This window comes from Megalobrama amblycephala, linkage group LG14 (assembly GCF_018812025.1).
Source record: "Megalobrama amblycephala isolate DHTTF-2021 linkage group LG14, ASM1881202v1, whole genome shotgun sequence".
Lineage (NCBI taxonomy): Eukaryota > Metazoa > Chordata > Actinopteri > Cypriniformes > Xenocyprididae > Megalobrama > Megalobrama amblycephala.
In genome coordinates this window covers 20170834-20192302 of record NC_063057.1, presented here as the reverse complement: position 1 = coordinate 20192302, position 21469 = coordinate 20170834, and the positions used below count along the sequence as shown (strand labels likewise).

Genomic DNA, 21469 nt, shown 5'->3' with positions numbered 1-21469 from the left:
ACATACATACATACACACATACATACATACACACATACATACATACATACATACATACATACATACATACATATATATACATATATATACATATATATTAGTCAGAACACACAAATACACGGTAACAAATATGTACAGTGCACATCCCAACCAATGCAAAGTTGCACATACAGTGGTATACATACAAAACAACAGAAGAATTTACTGTATACAGTTACAGTAAAAAAAAAAAAAAAAAACTATGCTGCTCTGCCTCTGTTTCCATTGTTGGCATCCATTGCTCCAAAACAGAAGAGCTCACCTGTTGCCCTTTTATGCTAAAGCTCTGTTTGCTAATTGTAAAAATGTGTGACAGGTGTTTGCCCATGTGATGAGTCAGTGTGCATATTTGAATGGCAGTGTGTTCCTTGTGAAAACAAGAGATTTTTCTGCCTGAAAATTGTGCCAAATGCAGAGAATTGTGTGTAGTGTTTTGAAAAAAGTGTGTTTTAGAACTGCAATGTGAGTGTAAAGCAGGAATTGTGCTTGTAGTTTAGCAGAATTGGTTCAGGGGGTTGGTGCACGAGTTACATGTTGTGGTCATTGTGTCTCAAGTACCAATATTTGTGTGTAAACAATTGAGAAAAACTGTAATGTGAGATATGGAACATTAAGGTTAAATTGAATTCATTCAAAATTGCTAGTTATACTAGTCTTAAGAGAGCATTCAAGTTGCAATCTGCTTTTATAGCAGAACAACCAATATAATTAACAGTTATGTTCATGTTAATGGAACAGGTTTTCTGAGGGATTGTTTAAGACTGTAGCCAAATTAAGCACCTTTAAACCAATGAGCTGAACCACTTAAATTCCCATCAAAATGAATGAGCTGCCCAATACTCAAACAGTACCAATAAACTAACAGAACCAATTAACAAACAGAACCAATAAAAACATACTAAACATTCAATCATAGAGAATAAAAACGAACATACCAAACATCCTATTAGAACTAAAACACCATATGAGAACAAACAAAAAACCTTTAAATTAAGAGAACAAATATCAAAACAAATCCATTTAACAAACAGAATCCATAAACAAACGTACCAAATACCAAGCAGAGAAAAAAACAAAACTTCTAAACTCACAGACTAAAAATCTAAACAAAATCAATAAACAAACTGAACTTACATCCAAACAGAACCTACTAACAAACATACCAAACAACCATAGACAAACAAACAAATAAAACCTTCAAACTAACAGAACAAAGATCCAAACAAAAATGTTTATCCAACAGAATCAACAAACATACCAAATACCCGAGCAGAAAAAAAACATAACTATAGAAAAACCTATAAACAGAATGAAAATCTGAACAAATCCTTTAAACAAACAGAGCCAAGATCGAAACAGAACCAATTCAAAAACAGAACCTACATCCAAACAAAACCAAATAACAAATCTGACAATCAAGCAGAGCCATAAAAAACAAACAAACAGAACACTTAAACTAACAGAACAAAGATAAAAAAAACATTAAGCAAACAGAACCGATAAACAAACAGAACCTGCATCCAAACAGAACACAATAACAAACATGCCAAAGACTCAAGCAGAACCAAAACCATAAAACAAACAGAACCAAGATCTAAACAGAACAAACACCCACATGCAACCATTAAAGAAATAAAACCAACATCTAAACAAACAAAAACAAACACAGAAACAAATTAATAAACTGAAAACAAAAATTGAATCAATAAGCAAACAGAAGCAATAAACAGAATTAAAAAAAAAACAACAAAAAAAAAAAAGCGGAACTTGAATTTATCTATAAGGATTTGATTTAAAACATGGATGGCAACATGTTAAGCTATGATATTATTGGATATTATTTTTCTCCAATCATGCAACCTTGTTTACATTACAAGAAAAGCTATTTTAAAGGCAGAGATGATCATTTGGATGAAAAATCATAACAATAATTGTTTTTCTTCAGAAAAACAAACACTAATGAATCCTACACAATTATGTGCAAGTAAAGTGAAGACTATTTCATTTTGTCATTAATATAAAGTTCCAAAGAGCACATCTAATGTTATTAGTTTATCTTTAAACCCATCTCACTAATCATTTTGCACTTTTTTTTTTTTTTAATTTTTGTTGGGCCTTCACTGTTTATAATATAATATACTTCTTTTGCAAACATTTCTTAAACAGTAGCCTAATATATATATTTTTTTTTTTCATCATGGCTCATTAAATCCTAACGTACAAATATAAACGCACAGCTGTAGGTTAGATGACAACAGCAAACAAGCCTGCAGTTCTCAAGAAATACAATCCCAGGCATCATTACTCTACTAAACTGAATATGAGGGAAAGATCAAATGCGTCAATAACTGTATAACTGTGGCAATAAATGTATATAATTAAAATTCACTGTGTAAAAACCCAAAGTAAAGCTGTTCAACCAGCCCCCAATGAGGAATACCACCTGGCTCAGGTAATTTGAGTTTGAGAACCCTCAACTAGAGCCTTAAAAACCATAATACATATTGCCCAACAAACTGCTGCTGGGTCTGTCGTGATCTTTACACATGTGCGTGTGGTAGATCAGTGTTTCCCCTAAACTCAGAGTAATAACTCCACTCTCCTCTCCAACGTTCCTCTCCCACGATCTTTCCTCTCGCTCCGCACAGCCGAATCTGTATGATGAATGGAGCGAGGGGGCTACCCTGCCGCTTTAATGTGATTGATGGGGGAAGCTAGCGCACGGCTAACCGCTACAAGCCACAGTGTGGGTATAAATGCCCCAGATAGAAGCACACTCCACTGATTTGATATAAAGGAGAGCGCGGTCATGCTGAAGGAGATAGATTAATTACACTAATATGAGGAGGAGGCCGGCCAAGGGCACACAACAGGAGACACTGAGGAAGCCATCAGGAAGTGTCTAATTTGACAACAGGACTTTGACTGAACGTGATATCAGTAGCACAACTCATAAGCAGCGTCTCTCTAATGGCAGACAGATGAATGTGATGCTTAGAATGTGAGGATTCAGTGTCAAAAAAACATTTAAGTGCATGTGATGAAAGTGATACAATGCACACTATATCTTAATGGCTAAACTTCACATCAAACATGTTCCTGTATGTTATATAAAACTGTATGTTATATATAAGTGGACACCAGTTGCACACATGACTGTTAACCTTTAGGCGGAATTCATATTTTCTCATTTTATTTGTCTAATCTCATCATTTTAGTGTAGAATAAGTAAAGCTGTTTGTTGTTAGGATGACAAAAAGTTTTAAAAGTAACATTTTTAGGCTGCTCTGTCTCAGCGGTCTAACAGATCTCTTAATGTCAAAATGATCAACCAATCAAATCAAAGAAGGCGGGTCTTACTGTCACTGTCATAATTCAACGAGATTTTGTGGAAATATGTATTAGACAACTGTTTTTTGATAAGAAATGTTCAGTGACCGACAGTAATAGATTGTCTAGTGATGCAAACTACTCAACTTTTTATGAAAATAAAGCCGTTTTGAATTGAAAATATGCATTCATGTTTCATGTAATTCATAAATGAATGTGACAGGAAACTTTTGTGTTTTTGACATATTAGACATACGAATAAGTGAATGTGTGCACATTTTAAAATAAAATATAATTTGCAAATACATTAAATTGATTAGTTCATAACTGAACTTCTTTTACCATTCTTATTTATTTATTCCCTTAAATCCCTTTTAATACTTTAATTATTTTATTCCTTTATCATTATTATTATTATCAAATAATACATTCCTTTATTATTATTAATAAGTAGTCTGACAGTAGATGACCCCCCCTAAGCACAAATGTGAAAATCTGCCTTTGCCAATAGGCACGTAAATATGACTTTGTGGTTGCTGGACTAATGTTAGTGGAGACAACCATTTCCATTATCCATTGTGTAACCGTTATATATTGACTATAGAAATGTAGAGTAACATAAGCATTTCGACTGTGAGTAAGATAATAGCTCTGTTTCAAAACTTAATGTCTTGGCAGCTGCCTTCTAAGGGAACATCCTAACTGAGATGGAACCTCACAGGTCACAGATTTGAAACAGTCTACATAAACATCAGCTACATTATATACATAATAGTGCAATACACATGAGACTCGACTCACAATTGATATTAATCGACTTTGACGTTAGCATGTGATTAGCTAATGATTCAATACGCTAATGAACTTAAAGATACATAGCACACACAAATGATGAGTAAAGTAGTCAATTTTTAATTAGATTAAACTATATTATCAATATATTCACTTAATATATTCAAATAAACTTTCGTTCAAAAGTTCTGGCATCTGAAAGAACTCACTAAAGGTGATGATACACGGGGCAACTTTTTCAGCAATGTTGCTGGGCAATGTTGCCGTCAATAGGCAACCCAATGGCAGCAACCAATCTGAGAGGAGCAAATCTATTGCCAACCCAATAAAAACTTTATTATTAAAGACTTGTTAGGCACTTTTTTTCAACTTTTCAAATATTTCCATCATTTTTATTAATATAAATGCCTTTCCGATCTGATTTGTGATGGGAAAAGGGAGAAGAGCGATTTTGGCAAGAAGGCAGATTGTTGCTACTTTCACATACCATACACCCTACAGCCTACTCCACTGCAGACTTTACATAAAATGCGTCTTTTTAGTATTTAATTGAAAACATACGATGGCTAAATTACAGCCTATACATACATTAAATTGGATACCTGTTGGTATTTTAAGCATTAAATTAGATAAATTCCCTGTTTTGAGTTGACACAACAACTTACCAGCGTAAAAATATATGTTCATGCTCCCTTTCTTCGCTCTCCTGCCATTGAGAGGAAGCCATCTTGTTTGAATTTTTTCCAAAGCTGGTCACATGATCAGCTGCTAGCATTCTGATTGGAGGATCTCAAAAAATTGCCCACGACCGATCTAAAGTATCCAGATAGAAATTTGTTGCTCATTCTCAATGGGAAAGTACATTGCTAAAAAAGTTGCCCCGTGTATCATCATTTATTTGATCAAAACAATTATATTGTGAAATCAGGATCATTACTCCAGTTTTCAGTGTCATATAATCGTTCAGAAATCATTCTAATATGCTGATTTGCTGCTCAAGAAACATTTCTTCTTAATATCAATGATTCACTCCGTGAATCGTTTTTATTCCAGGATTCTCTGATGAATAGAAAGTTAAAAACAACAGAATGTATTTGAAATAGAAATCTTTTGTAGCATTATAAATGTCTTTACTGCCACTCTTGATCAACACTTGAACGATCAAGTGTATACTCTGTAAGTATATATTGGTTTTCCTCGGCTCATTTGTCATTTTGGATGACTTTATCTACTGATCTCAGTGCAATGCATTCAGGGATTGCCATAACTTTGAAGCATACATGAGATGCAGCCTTAGAATTTGGAAAATGAGGCAGAAAATCTTCTGGAACAGCCTTCAGAAGTGCATCTGTGATGATGCTTTAAAATTCTGCTCACTAGGTTTTAGAAAAGAGTTATAAAATAATAAAATCTCAGTATACTGTTTCTAACTTTGAGTTTTGAGGGCTGAAAACGCGACTCACCACAATTCCATTGTCTGTAACTGCTTCTCTGTAGGTGAAGTTGCACACGGCCCAGGCCAGGTAGTACGTGGACATGCGGGGCGTCCTGGAGAAATGGTTGGTCACCCATCCGTCCTCGTCAGACGTTGAAGCCTCCACTGGCATGTTGGACAGCGACTGATACGAGCTCTCGTGTTTCAGACTCACTCTGAACGTGGCTTTATAGATGGGCTCGTCGAAACACGGGAAGGCCTTTCTAGCGTGAGTCGGAGAGAACTGCGTCACCGCAAGATACCTGCAGAATAACAGCAGGAATAAGAACATAAGAGAGGTAAGATAAAAGAAAACTCTGCTGAAATATATGCTATTGAACTAGTCCAGGAGTCCACAGTGGAAAGTCATTTCACCTTAACTTCATTACATTGGTTGTCACATGACTTTCCTGAATGTAAATTAGCTCTGTCTGCCATCCCTGTTCTCATCGCTGTGCATTTTTATCACACTAATGAGCTTTCTGGAGTGAAGATGGACGAAACTGTTAGAGCTTTTTAACCACCGCGACTAAATCACATCAAACGTCAACATATCATAAGATACACTACACAGAAATAATGATATATCTGATATCTGCTTGTCACAGCTGTAAACATTAAACCCATCTGTGATAGCGCAACATCAACAAATTGACAGCGTGAGCTAATTTAGATGGCAAGAAAATAATAAAAAGCTGTCAAATTGATCTTACATGTAGTAATGCAGCGTTAATAATCTACATAGAGACACATTGAGGACATCAGAACTGAGTTGAATATCAAAGTAAAAATCTAGTTAGAGAGCAGGAAAAGCGGTTCTAGAGAAGAAAGAGTAAACTGCATTCCAGACAGCTGCATTAGCAGATATTAAAGCCAGTTTCAAACCTCACAGGGATTTTTGTCTTTGCCACCCACAGCATGACCAGCAGACGGGGGAGGAGGGGTGTTCTGCTCACTTCTGCATTTCTGTCACAACTTTTTACTCTTGTTAGCAGCCATTCATGCAGTAACAATCTATAATGTCCCATCTGTTTACCTCCTCTTCATTTCATTCACCATTTATAGATGCTAGTACCATTTAAACATCTTCACACTATTTAAATATCACAATTGGGATGCAGGCAGGAGGTGATGAGAAATCAAACAACTAACAGACACACAGGAGGAGATTCGACTGGGATGTCAGAGTGAAAATCCCTGCAGTGTTTGAGTTTGTTGGAGATGTTCGTTGTGACATCACTGACCTGCAATGTGAGGTTGAAGGAAAACTGTTAAATTTCTGAAAAGATTAGACCATGCGCCCATGTCAAACTACATAAACACAGTTATTTTCTCAATCCTGCGAGATCCCCGCCGTTCAGTGTTCATGAATATACGAGCAGCCAGCAGGCGCTGATTACACTAAACTCAATGATCTTCACAGCCTGTGGAGCTGAGAGCTGCTGAAGAACGCTGTCTGAACAACATCAACATCTACTGAATTTGTCTCAAAGGTGCTCTTCAATTACGACCTCACAATACAGTTTAAAAACAGAAAGAATCGCCCTGAGCCCTTAATATGCTGTTTACAGCTGAAAGGAAGTAGAAGGTTCAACAGTTATTGAAAAAACAAGAAGGCAACTGGTGGACTGACAAAAAGTTTGTGAACTGTGTCCATGAAAGCGAACCCTTCAGGGTAAAACAAGGCTTAAACGTGTGTCAAATACAGAAAACCTGGGGCAAAGATTCAGACATGAGCCATTTTTCCCTCAGAGGACAAAGAGTCAGAAGCCAGAAAATAAGAGCAAGAAGTTGATATTCACTGAAATCACTGTGAATATGAGGCTGTAAAACTACACATATATGAGCTTCTGATAATCAACGGTGCATCTTAAAGAGTTATATAAGATTATAACTACTGATCTGAAGATTTTCAAACATAAAACTGGGTTTTCTCAGCATAAACAGGAGCATATGTGAACCGAACACCTTAATCTAACTCTCTAATCTCACTGCTATTGATGTATTATGATAGTAGCTGCATAAATAGTTTATATATGTAAATCTAACCCTGTGTGGGTTCATGAACGTTTATCACTGTGCTGGAAAACTTCCCATGATTATGTGAGTGTCAGTCAGTGTCTGACAGTAAATGAGTCACTGAGTGCAGCGACAGACTTCAGTACCCAGAGGTTTGACTAGCGTTCAGATCTGTGTGACCTCTGACCTCCCTGAACACTGAGGAACAGTTAGTGTCTCAGACGTAAAAATTTAATGCGGACAATAATGTTTGACTAAGAGTTACAGGTGAACTGCCCAACCTTAACTATAACCTAAATGGTAAAATTATGGTTGAAGATTCAGAGATTATAACTTGTTTCTTTTGGCACATATGCTTCTATCTTGATGGTTGTTTGTAACATGTCACGTCTGTGTTGTATTTGACACTTTACTGGCACTCATCTGTGCGTAACATTTATGACAAGCATTAGAACAAATAATCCTCACAAAATATACTGCTAATAACTTAACCTCACAAATATTTTAATGTTTAATGTTACTGCAATAAAACCTCATAAGAACCAGTACTAAATATACTTTTTAAAGATTATAACATGTTGTTTAAACTTTTTAACCCCTAAAAACTGACATGAAAAAATATTATAGTAATTTATATTAAATACTATAGTGTTTTTGAACCATATTATAGTAAATTGTAGTATATATTATAGTATTTACAACACTTTGTTAATGAATGCTACAGCATACTGTAGTATTAACTATAGTGAACTGATAAACTGTAATAAATACTGTAGTATACTTTAGTTTTTACTAAACTAGTGCATTGTAGTATAATATACCCTATAATTGTAGAAAACTTAGTACAGTATTGGGTAAAGTAATTTGTTTATATTACTATAGTTGTTATATTACCACAGCAACTATAGAATTACCACAACAAATTCATTCAAGTGGTTCAAAAACACTATAGTATTTACTATAAATTACTATAGTATTTTTTCATGTGGGTGTAACCATTTCTGGTAAAATAACACATTTACTTGGGTAACTTGGAATTAAAACATGACAGTAAGATTCTTATTTGAATGAGGTCCCATATTCATTTATTATGATTTAACATTAATATTAACTGCTGTATTATTTTAGTATTTTGATTAATTCAGCCAAAAAGTTGTGTTTAATTGCGCATATGAACGTAACTCAACATCAGTAGTTCCCATGGCAACAGCATAACATTATATCAACACCTGATCGACATATGAGAGACTTTTTAGACGGATACTGAACCGCTTTTACCTTCTTTCTCCATTGAGCAAGTACGAGCTGCGGAAGAATCCCAAAAGCTCGTGCTCGATGTGCGCGTGGAAAGTGATGTTGATCTTGTATGTTCTGAGGGGCTTCATCTCTCTGTGCAGCGCGATCACATACACCTGCTTGGGCTGGTAGTGGAAGCGGCGCTGGATCCTCATGGCGCCCGCTTTCTTACTGTCCGAATACACCAGCACTTTCTCCACCTCCAGCCGGTCCGTGTGCAGCACGATCAACTTCGTGGAGTTGACGCATTCAAACTCAATGTTCACCTCGCCGGAGAAGCTGAAGTTCTCCATGTACACGGACAGTCGGAGGTCGTAGTGGCGAGGGCGCAGGGTGGCCGGTAAGCGCAGATGTCTCCAGGGCTGCTGGCCGTCCTCTGTGTCCCTGTGACTGATGTTCCCGTCCCGGGACTGTTTCCACTTACTGTTGCTGGACCCGTTCGCGGCCAGAGCCCCGCTGCTCTCCGCGGCGCATCTCTCGAAGCTGACGCTGAGCGTGATGGCGATGGCCGTGACGATGATGAGGGTGAGGATGGAGATGGCGAAGCCCAGCACCAGCCTCTTATGCACCGTGATGTGCTGTTCGGTCGTCCGGGGCCGGACCACCACGCTGTCGGCCCACTGATCGGACAGAGCCCGTCCGTTCCTCATGCTCGCGTCCTCGATCCCCATTATATGACGAATCTGATGTGTTTTATATTCATGATCAGCCTCCGTTCGCGCGCTGCCGCTTCAAACTGATTTAAAGGCGAGAAATGAGGAAAAGATCCCGCGAAACACGCAAAGCTTGGAATAGAATGGAAAACTGATGATCGATGATCTCGAGACTAGATTCGTGTGAATCAGAAGTTCGGTCGGTCAGATGCTGGAGCTCATCGAGTCCTACCGCACATCCATTTCTCCTCTGACTTCAGTCTGATGTGGATGAAGGTCCAACACCTGCTTTCTGATCAATCGCGAGAGTGTTGTGAATCTCTCTTCTCTCTGTTCATTTTTCCTTCCTCCATCATCATCACAGTTTCTCTCGCTCTCTGATGCATCCTCTCTTTCAGCCAGTGGGCTGTGCGCTCTCTCTCTCTTTCTCCCTCTCTCTCAGAAATTCAGTCCAGTAATTCTGTCAAACAACATTTAATTAAACAGTGGAATATTCAGACAGGCTGATGTGACTCTCTCCTCTTTCACACAAATCAAAATTGCTGAGTTGCATGAATATTAAACAGAATAATGGAACAAATTAAATGGAAAAATTAGGCACGCATTTAAGGCATGTGCATGTCAAAATTTTACAGCAACGCTTTGACAGTATTTTCAACACAGTGTTTATTACTCATCACACAAATAGAGCATGTCTGTTGTGTACTTTCACAACAAAAGCATGAAATGATTATTAATTCAATCAGCTGCATTGAGCCCTTCTTCCTTTTAAAGATGGGGTAAGTCATATTTCAAAAACACTGTTTGGAAGTTAGTCGGACACCAACAACAAACGCATAGCCAATCAGCATTAGGGGGCATATGACGGTCGAGGAGACAGAATGAGCAAGAGGGAGATTTAAAGGCCCACTAAAGTGTTTTGTAACTTGCAGCATTATTTAATGTGTTGATGTAATTTCAACTGAAACAGGAAGGCAGGGTAGATATATCGAACAGCCTCGCCCCTTTTTTTTAAATAGCGAATAGCGTTTTGTTTAAATTACAACTCGGCCAGAGCTGTTGAGCTTGGTAAAACCTCAGTTTCCTTCTAATCTCTAACCATTTCTCCTCCTAATCTCCTCTATATCACTTTAAAATATAGCATTCTGTGCAGAAATCAAACATGTTCTCCAACCAATACGACCATATAGGTCGTTTGTCACTTCCCTGAAATACGACCAATAAGAGCGTTTACTAAAGTGACGCCCCTTTCAACAACAGGACACTTTCATTTTAATGCATTGTTCCCTTTTATCTGCATCATATTTCGGGTTTCGTGTGGCTCAATTGGCAGAGCATTGCAATATATAACAATATGCAATCATGTGATCATGCGATCGTGGGTTCGATCCCAGGGAATGCATGTGCTCATAAAGTGTATATGCACTATAAATCACTAAGGGTAGGTTTAGGGGTGGGGCGGGTGTAGTCATTAATAAAAAAGTGAGTTTTGCTAAATTGAAATAGTACAAATGGTGTAAAAAGTCCACACATTGCATTTAAATGAACACGCATTTTGATTGGTAACAACAGTCATACGTCATTTCATGATGACAGACATAACGCGACATTGTCATTATTTTTACGCCCGCTAGAGGGTGCATGACTTTAAAATATAAATATAGGTCGTAAGGTGCTTGAAAAATGGGGTTGTTTTTATTTGGAGGACAGTCTCAAATCAAATGGGTCCAATAATACGTTCTGTGCTTTCGTGTCTCTGGACCCGAGAAGACTGTGCTTGCGTTGCGGCTGTTCACGTGACACTAACGTGAAAACGGATTTCATTCACATCAATGGAAAGCATATTTACACTGTCTGAATCGTTCCCTATCCTCTATATAGTGAACTATGTGCCATTCACCATATAGAAACTAGTAAATGTGTGAACAAATGACAAATGATTTCAACCGCAGCTTCAGAGTCTGTTTGTGGTGTAAGCGGGGGCAGGACTTCAGACTCTAGAGAGCATTTGATTGGACCGAAGATTTGATGAGAAGCTGAAGTGCGATGTGATATCATGAAAATCTGTGATCCATTTTAGCGGAAGTGAAAGAAGTTTTGAATGCTAATATCTCCTAAATGCGAATTTTGTCATTGTTTTGGAACACACCAGCTAACCTTAAGACTAACATATTCATACTTATAGCTAAAAAAATAAAATTTTGATTTCAGGGGGACTGCAGAAAGAGAGATGAGATACAACACAAAAGAGTTCAAAGTTTATGGTTTATGACTGGGCAAGCGCTTTAGGACCCGCGTTAATATTAGAGCGCTAAGCGGAAAGGCCTGAAAACAGACACGGAGGCTGCTTTGATCCCGCTTCACACTGGGTTTGATTGGCCGGAGCTGCTGTGCTGTTGGCGACTAACAACGAACTTATTTGTATTTACTCTTGCGTACTGTGCGTTCATTTTTGTGCTTCCTTGTCGTTCGTTCATCATTTGAGCTTTATTTTTCGTGATGCATTTTGTTGCGCGTCAGCTGTGATAAACAAACATCCACTCTCGCATTGCGTGTGTAACAGTGGCGTGAGAGTTGTGCAGGTAAACCACTGCACACTGACGACCGCTAAAGAATCCGATGTTTAGCGTCATTGTTAGTGCACTCGCCTCGCCTGCCAGCAGCGATCAGGCTGGAGTTTGAGACCGACTCGGAACAGGGTGGTTAGAATTGGAGGGTGAGTTTTGGAGAGCAATGAAGAGAGGGGTGGGTTTGTTCAAAGACTATAGAATAACACAAGACGTGTCACTCGTATTGTTTTGAATGGGAGAAAGTATAACGCGCAATATGGTGGAATAAGTCCCGCCTTCGAAATAAGAGCCAATCGCCGACTGGTAAAGTCATCGCGGCCGTTAGAATCACCGGTTTCTATAGAAACAGTCAGACGCGTGCCTCCGAAGAGACGCACATTTAGGTCTGTGCATGCGCATTAGCTTGATCCAGCCTGAAAAATACAGTTTTTTTGTCATGATTCGAGAGTTTAGAAACTAAATCTATGAGCCGGTTGTTGTTTGATTTCATTGGTGATTTCAAATATGAAATGTAATCGGAAGGTTGGCAAACAGTTTTGGAGAATTTGATGTTTCCCCATTCAAAGAGATTGCATGATGCCCAGGATGCCCGAGAGGCGTTTCAAAGATGGCCGCCGAGTGAAATGACTTGTCTTAAAGGGACTTTGGTTTGTTTGTGTTGATTTCAAATATCAACAATGTCCAACAGCGTTTTTGAAAAATGGCTTACCCCACCTTTAAGTCCTTACTCTATATGTAATCAGTAAAATTTGACTTTACTGCTCAGATCAGTTTAGTTTTGTCGAATAGTGTGTTATTTTAGTGTCTGGGCAGCTGGGCAAGGTTTCAGTTTTATAAACCCAAATAATAAAGCATATTCACAATGTGCGCTGCAGCTGTAAACTGAAAGCCGCTGTCCATGGTGCTGAATCAAATAGGACCATTTCCCAAAAAGGTTTCCTAAATTCTCCCACAAACTCTATGTCCCAAATGGTTGAACCCATTGGAAGTAAAACAGCTTTTATTTGCATTTTCTACCTGTTCATTTAGCTTTCATTCTCAAAAGCTTTTTTATGAGTGACCTTATCTCCTCCTTCACATCCCTTCCATATTTTCCACCACTCATTTGTCTCAGTACATCTGTCATTGTTTCATAAAGGAAGACCAGCGGCGGCTCTTTGAACGCAGTGACGGCTCCAAACACCAAATAACACTCTCAATTTGCAGCCGTTGGCATGGCTGGTTAAACAGCACAGCGAGAGGAGAGCGATGAATGTGTGAATAGACCCTTGAAGGAGCCAGGAGAGAAAAGACGAGGTGAAAAGATGATTAGGATAAAGTGAAAAATAGAACGGGGGCTTCTAGTTCAAATGATTTTATTCACAGTTGAAATTCTCTAAACTAGAACGGGCAAGAAATGCATTTCGATTCCATCCGATCAAGATCCTCTTCGCCCCTTTGGAATTTAAAACCTATTCTTATGAAATAATGGGGCAGAGATGGAAAGTCCTTGAATGATTGGGAGATCTCTGGATCAAATGAAAATGGAGAAAAACAAGCAATTTCAATGTGGCATCTGAACACAAAAGCCTGTGTAATTGTGTGAATATGTGTGTGAACCATGAGTCTCCAGCTGAATGAAAACATACAACACAAGATCAGTCTGGAGGGACTGTGACAGGGGCTAAATGAATAAAAACGTCCGTAAAACGTCCTTGAGGGCAGCTGTGATTGCCGGCACATAGAGGGTCATTTCAGAGGAGAAAGATGAAGAGAAACACACTCTCACAGAGAGAGAAAAATACAAGACAAAAATGAGATTTGTGTGGAAATAACTATAAGCAGAACAGAGAGACATCGCCCCCTGCAGTTCAAAAGTAACATTAGTATTTGCCAGTCAAAACCAATGGGATAACCTAACTGACTCAGTAACTCTCCAGGACCAGGATCTAAATTCAGTGTAGATTAAATTCTGTAATGACTGTATGGACGTCTATACATTTTTCTTGATTTTAAAGCACATTTGATAAACATTTCTTATATCACTGAAGGAAGTCTTTGGTTGTGCAGATCCTGGAACACAAACAGTCCTTGTTGTCAAACTGGACACGTTATAGGGTTAGATCAGCCAAAAAATGAAGAGTCTGTCATCAACTCTCAGACATTTTTTTTCTTTGAAGTAACATGCACAAAAAGATATTTAGAAAAACGTACAGGCTGTGGTTTCCCCTAAAACCAAAAGTATTTACATTAAATTATATGATCTGTGCATCATCTGAGGTTTTAAGGTACATTCACTCTATTTTACATTACTTGTAAAAAATGCTCCGGTTCTTGTAGAACTCATAATTACAACTTGTACCACCTGACTGCATGAAGAAATGCTCAAAATGGCAGCGACTTCAGCAGTAAAATGTTGTGAAGTGTTTATCTCATAATATTTCTGTTTAATAATTCAGAATCAGAGGAAGTTAACAGCTGCGAGTAGAATGTCTGGGTTGCCATCTAGTAATGTGCCCTTTAAGTGTCAGAAATATCATAATTGCGAGTTCTGAGCACATGAATGACCAACAAAAGTTGTATTCACGAGTAGGAAAAGTAGTTGCCGAGATGTGACATTGGAAGGGGCATGCTGGGTTTACAAATTGCTAAACACTGATATATAATATAGATAGTATCATATAATAAATCTATACAGGTGCTGGTCATATAATTAGAATATCATGAAAAAGTTCATTTTTTTATTGTAAATTTAAAAAAAAAATGAAACTTTTATTTATACTAGATTCCCTACATGTAAAGTAAAACATTTCAAAAGTTTTTTTTTTTTTTTTTTTTTTTTTTTTTAATTTGTTGATTAAAGTGTACAGCTAATGAAAGTCCAAAATCCAGTATCTCAAAATATTAGAATATTTACATTTGAGTTTCATTAAATGACCATCCCTACAGTATAAATTCTGCTTATCTCTTGTTCTTTGAAACCACACTAATGGGGAAGACTGCTGACTTGGCAATGGTCCAGGAGACAATCATTGACACCCTCCACAAAGAGAGTAAGTCACAGATGGTCATTACTGAATGTGGTGGCTGTTTACAGAGTGATGTATCAAATCATATTAAATGCAAAGTTGAATAGAAGGTAGAAATTGGGTAGGCAAAGGTGCACAAGCAACAGGGATGACCGCAAGCTTGAGAATACTGTCAAGTAAAGCCGATTCAAACACTTGGGAGAGCTTCACAATGAGTCAAATGAAGCCGGAGTCAGCGCATCAAGAGTCACCACACTCAGACATCTTCAGGAAAAGGACTACCAAGCCACTTCTGAAACAGAAACAACGTCAGAAGCATCTTACCTTGGCTAAGGAGAAAAAGAACTGGACAGTGAACAGTGGTCGAAAGTCCTCTTTTCAGATAAAAGTAAATTTTGCATTTCATGTTGAAATCATGGTCCCAGAGTCTAAAGGAAGACTGGAGAGGCACAAAATCCAAGCTGCTTGAAGTCTAGTGGGAAGTTTCTGAAGTTAGTCATGATTTGGGGGGCCGTGACGTCTGCTGGTATTGGTCCATTGTGTTTTATCAAGTGCAAAGTCAATGCAGCCATCTTCCAGGAGATTTTGGAGCACTTTATGCTTCCATCTGCTGACAAGCTTTATGGAGATGCTGATTTCCTTTTCCAGCAGGACTTTAGCACCTGCCCACAGTGCAAAAACCGCTTCCAAGTGGTTTGCTGACCATGATATTACTGTGTTTTATTGGCCAGCCAACATGCCTGACCCCTGAATCTATGGGATATTTTCAAGAGAAAGATGAGAAACAGTCGATCCAACAACATACAGATGATCTGAAGGCTCAATAGTGCCTCAGCAGTGCCACAGGCTGATCACTTCCATGCCACACTTCACTGATGCTGTAATTTGTGCTAGGAGCAAGTCATTTGCTGTAATATGTGCTGCCGACCAAGTATTGAGTGAACAAATGAACATACTTTAAAGAACTTGAACTTTTCTGTTTTGAAAATCCATTTTTTGATTGATCTTAGGAAATATTCTAATATTTTGAGATACTGGATTTTGGACTTTCATGAGCTGTACGCTCTAATCATCAAAATTAAAAAAAAAAAAACTTTTGAAATGTTTTACTTTACATGTAGGGAATCTAGAATATATGAAAGTTTCATTTTAAAAATAATTTACAATAAAAAAAATTAACTTTTTCACGATATTCTAATTATATGACCAGCACCTGTATAGCGTGATCAAGTTATTTTTTTAAAATGCTGTATTTCACTTATTTTAAATGTGTGATCTACAGAACAGCTTATAACAATTGTGAAGATAATCACTCAACTTATGTATTGGCTGTTATGTATCTTGAATGCGTGAACTGCCATAATAACGAATGCCTGACTCGAAGGTACGAGTTTCCCTGGTGCACTTGAAGACAGTATAATTATGTTAATCACAACATGCTGTGAACACACATTTATATCCAGTCACTGATCCACCGGAGTCACTTCCGTCAGTTGTGTGATCTGTGGGACTCAAACGCTGCAATCTGTAGTAGACTCGCGTATAAAAGCTGCTGTAGGTTAATTAAGATTTGACGGATGAACTCGTGCCTTGTTTGGACATGTCACGTCAACTGTGGTAAAAATTTCCAGTGATAAGGACATTGGCATTTTTTATATTTACTTAAGTTGAAAACTGAAAAATACTACCTCCGCAAGAAGTGTATGGAGGCACGTCCAAATCCAATGATCATGTCATGTCTCATCAGCTGAGATATTTTCATCTGATCAGTTTTTGAAGGAAGCATAGATTTATCTTTCTCCATCTACAATATCCCACTGCTGTGTGTGCAGGTCCATGACAGTTGAGCTAAAGGACAAAAATAGCACCTGAAAGCTGCAGTTGGCACTCAGTACGTGTACATCAGGTTTTTGCCCATTTTTTCCACATTTTAACACACGTACCTTCTGCAAGATGTCTGTTAAAGATCACTTCATCTGGAAAGTGTCTGATGTTTATACAAACATCTAATAGACGTCTTTAAGATGTCAGTTTTACATACATTCTAATTCATAAACATCTTAAAGTCATCTTCTTAACGTCTATTTGACATCTGACAGGAAACATCCTATAGACGTATTACAGATAGAGCAAACACTCTTAAAAATATCTTCCAGATGCAAACACGCGCATTAAATAGACGTCTCCGAGATGTACGTGTGCTTAGGGTTGACTCTAGCAAGAAATTATTATTGTGATTCCTTGACCTTCTTGTTCATGGGACCTTCATCCTAGCCAAGAGCATCATCTGCATTCAATTCTACAACATCTTCTCAGTCTTTAGAAAAGATGTTTTGTCATGCAAAGTAATAGCTGCACATTGGCAGATGTTGTCCCCTTGGAATTATAAGGTTCTATCTGACATTTTTTGTCAAAATTTAATTATTCACATATTCTTATTCTGTGACTTTTTATTTAGAAAACAAAAAGGTTCTATCTACAGAGTTGAAAGGAATGCAAAAACTTTGAAGCTCAATATCTCAAAACTGCTCAGAATGCAGATAGAACCTTATAATTCCAAGGAGACGATATTGTGTGAATTGACCCTTCGCTGGGAGTTTGATTGACAAGCGATCTAACCAATCATAACGCTGAACCTGCAATTTTGTCCGACAAAGCAGTCAGGAGTTAGAAGATTAACCTCGGTGGACTTGAACTGGAAAAATGGTGTGTATTTAAGTCTTTTAAACAACATTCCTTCTCATGTTCATTTGATGCTATAAATTAACTAGTAAGAAGAGATGATCGGTTCACGTGCCGTTTGATCTGAGAATTTCTTAAAAAATTAGACAGTTTGAAAGCTGGGACTTTGTTTAATATCATAAGTAACCTGCTCTGTCTTGTCTGTCGACGTGTTGTCAGTGTCCTCTTTGCGCCGCAATGTATTTTTCACTGTATGTGGTGTGACAGTGCCATGGCTTGTCAGAAAAAGCAACAGTAACTGGGGGGGCGGGTCAATTACATGTGCAAATACCTTTTCATCAAGGTGGTCATTGATGAAAAAAGGTCTAAAGTCTACGGATTCATCCACACCACCTTCGAAGCTTTGGAGAAGACCATTAACACGCTTAATGGCATGTTGTTGGGTGACCATTTAGATTCTTCAAAATAAAGTTTCTAAAATGGGGGTTTTCACGGTGATGCCATAGAAGAACCTTTTTGTTTTTTTGGTTCCCAAAAGAACTTCTCAGGACCCATTTCCATTATAAAGAAACTTTTGTGTAGTGGAAAGGTTCTATGGATGTTAATGGTTCTTCATTTTTATTTTTAAGAGTGTAGTGTATGTGAATCCCTGTTATACTTCCTGTACTTTGTCTTATCTGTAGATTTATTTATAGTGTGAACACTTCTGCCTTCACAAACCACCTCCATCTTTTCCACCACTCATTCGTCTCAATACATCTGTCATTGTTTTCAAAGCCAGTTTCATAAAGGAAGACCAGCGGCATATCTTTGAACGCAGTGACGGCTCCAAACACCAAATAACACTCTCAATTTTCAGCCGTTGGCATGGCTGGTTAAACAGCACAGCGAGAGGAGAGCGATGAATGTGTGAAGAGACCCTTGAAGGAGCCAGGAGAGAAAAGACGAGGTGAAAAGATGATTAGGATAAAGTGAAAAATAAAACGGGGGCTTCTAGTTCAAATGATTTTATTCACATTTGAAATTTTCCAAACTTGAAAATGCGTTTAGATTTTGCTCCTCTACCTCTGTGGAATTTAAAACCTATTTTTATGAAATAATGGGTCAGAAATGGAAAGTCCTAGAATGATTGTGAGATCTTTGGATCAAATGAAAATGGAGGTGCGTTTAAAGAGAAAAGTAAGCAATTTCAATGTGGCATCTGAACACAAAATGTGTCATGGTTTTGGAAATGTGTGTGAACCATGAGTCTCCAGCTGAATGAAAACATACATATAGGGACTGTGACAGGGGCTAATTGAATAAAAAAAAAAATGTCAGTAAAACACCTTCGAGGGCAGCTGTGATTGCCGGCACATAGAGGGCCATTTCAGAGGAGAAAGATGAAGAGAAACACTCTCACAGAGAGAGAAAATATAAGCAGAGCAGAGACACATCACCCCCTGCGGTCCATAAGTAACATTAGAGTATCACAATCAACACTGGACAGAGATATACACAACACAGTTTTAGACGACGATAATATCCCTGACAACTTGATGTTAAAATATTTGTTGGTAATAGATACCTGTTTGGAAACTATCATTTTTGCAATTCTGTTGTGTGCTCCTAATGCCACATAAATGAACCTTAAATTTTTACGAACCAGAGGAAGAGGATAAAAAAAAAAAAAAAAAAAAATTACACCATGAAGCATTTGGCAATGAAAGCCAATGGAATTTGATAACCTGACTGATTTCATCACAAGTGTCAGTTCTCAGGGCCTGATATTACCAAATAATGTGATGATACAGTTATGAAACATCCTTCGTTCTCTCACAATATCAGTGTGTCAAATTCACTTTAGCTGAGACCACTAGATATAAAGCTTCTAATAAAACTTTGAAATAAGTCTCCAGATCTGCTCTGTTGAAGCACAGTGTCCCTTATCCAAGCAATCTGGTGAAGTAAAACCTGTGAAATTTTGCAGTTATTCATCATCTCAGTGATCAGGCAGCTGTCCTTGTCCAGTGGAACTTCTACAAACTTAAACAGCTGTTCTTTTTCAGGCAATGAATGAGCCCACCTGCAAAACCATTGAGAATCCTGCCTCAAACACCTGCTTGACTACTGGTGACAAACTGTAGCTGTTTAAAGGTGCAGGAGTAAAACTGTTGGTAAGTAAACATTGCATGTCATCCTTGCCACAAGAGGTGCTGTAGCAAGTATTTTTCTATGATTTCTTTTCTTTTTCAGGAAATTGCTGTCATGGTGGAGCAACAGTTTGAAGAAAATCTAGCTGAACATCTTAGTTAAAGGTAAGTAACTGTTGCTGTATTTATAGCCAGTTAGTTACCTGCATGAGGTCTCACAATCTCAGTGAAATCTCATAGGCAAAAAAGGTCCATTGTCTATTGTCAATATTGTGTAGTGAGCAAAGCTCACACAGAAATCACTTTTAAGCAGCTTTCTGCGTGAACTTGAACATGTTGTAAAATGTACATGGGAAAATCTTTTGCCCCCACCCGAAAATCCTTTGTGTGGATTCCTATTGAAATTCAATAAATAACAGTGCATATGACCACACCTTAAAGGGTTAGTTCACCGAAAAATGAAAATAATGTCATTTATTACTCACCCTCATGCCGTTCCACACCCGTAAAACCTTCGTTAATCTTCGGAACACAAATTAAGATATTTTTGTTGAAATCCAATGGCTCAGTGAGGCCTCCATAGCCAGCAATGACATTTCCTCTCTCAAGATCCATTAATGTACTAAAAACATATTTAAATCAGTTCATGTGAGTACAGTGGTTCAATATTAATATTATAAAGTGATGAGAATATTTTTGGTGCACCAAAAAAACAAAACAACAACTTACTATATGATATAACAATCACTATATGATGGCTGATTTCAAAACACTGCTTCATGAAGCTTCGGAGCGTTATTAATCAGCGGTTCGGAGCACCAAAGTCACATGATTTCAGCAGTTTGGCTGTTTGACACGCGATCCGAATCATGATTCAACACAAAAGATTCATAATGTTCCGAAGCTTCCTGAAACAGTGTTTTGAAATCGGCCATCACTAAATAAGTCATTATTTTGTTTTTTTTGGCGCTCCAAAAATATTCTCGTCGCTTTATAATATTAATATTGAGCAACTGTACTCACATGAACTGATTTACATATGTTTTTAGTACATTAAAGGATCTTGAGAGAGGAAATGTCATTGCTGGCTATTCTGGCCTCACTGAGCCATCGGATTTCAACAAAAATATCTTAATTTGTGTTTCAAAGATTAACGAACGTCTTACGGGTCTGGAACGGCATGAGGGTGAGTAATAAATGACATTATTTTCATTTTTGGGTGAACTAACCCTTTAATACCAATGCTGTTTAATAGCACAGCCGTCTAAACTCTACTGCTCTCTTGAGTATGGAGGTTTGTTACTGTACCACCACAATGACGTTTGCGTACTTGTCTGGCCTTAAAGGGATAATTCACCCAAAATTAAAATGATCCCATGATTTACTCACCCTCAAGCAATCCTAGACTATCTTCTTTCAGACTAACACAATCGGAGATAAAAAAAATATCCTTAGTCCTCCAAGTGTCACGGAT

At 37.8% G+C, this 21469-nt stretch overlaps 1 protein-coding gene and 2 long non-coding RNA genes across 3 annotated transcripts in view; 2 read left to right on the top strand and 1 right to left on the bottom strand.

Annotated features, from left to right (window-relative positions):
- LOC125245227 overlaps nt 1-5779 on the top strand; it is a 71964-nt gene extending 66185 nt beyond the window's left edge. The window contains exon 4 of the long non-coding RNA XR_007179460.1: nt 5659-5779. This is a non-coding gene — a long non-coding RNA (uncharacterized LOC125245227). The remainder of the gene's footprint in view (nt 1-5658) is intronic.
- The window catches only part of LOC125245225 (thyrotropin-releasing hormone-degrading ectoenzyme-like), a 173209-nt gene extending 163086 nt beyond the window's left edge, over nt 1-10123 (bottom strand). Inside the window, 2 exon segments of the mRNA XM_048155752.1 lie at nt 5625-5898; nt 8933-10123. Coding sequence (XP_048011709.1) covers nt 5625-5898; nt 8933-9621 — 963 coding nt within the window. The 5' untranslated portion in view covers nt 9622-10123.
- LOC125245226 overlaps nt 5818-21469 on the top strand; it is a 65604-nt gene continuing 49952 nt past the window's right edge. The window contains exons 1-3 of the long non-coding RNA XR_007179459.1: nt 5818-5934; nt 19912-20019; nt 20099-20160. This is a non-coding gene — a long non-coding RNA (uncharacterized LOC125245226). The remainder of the gene's footprint in view (nt 5935-19911; nt 20020-20098; nt 20161-21469) is intronic.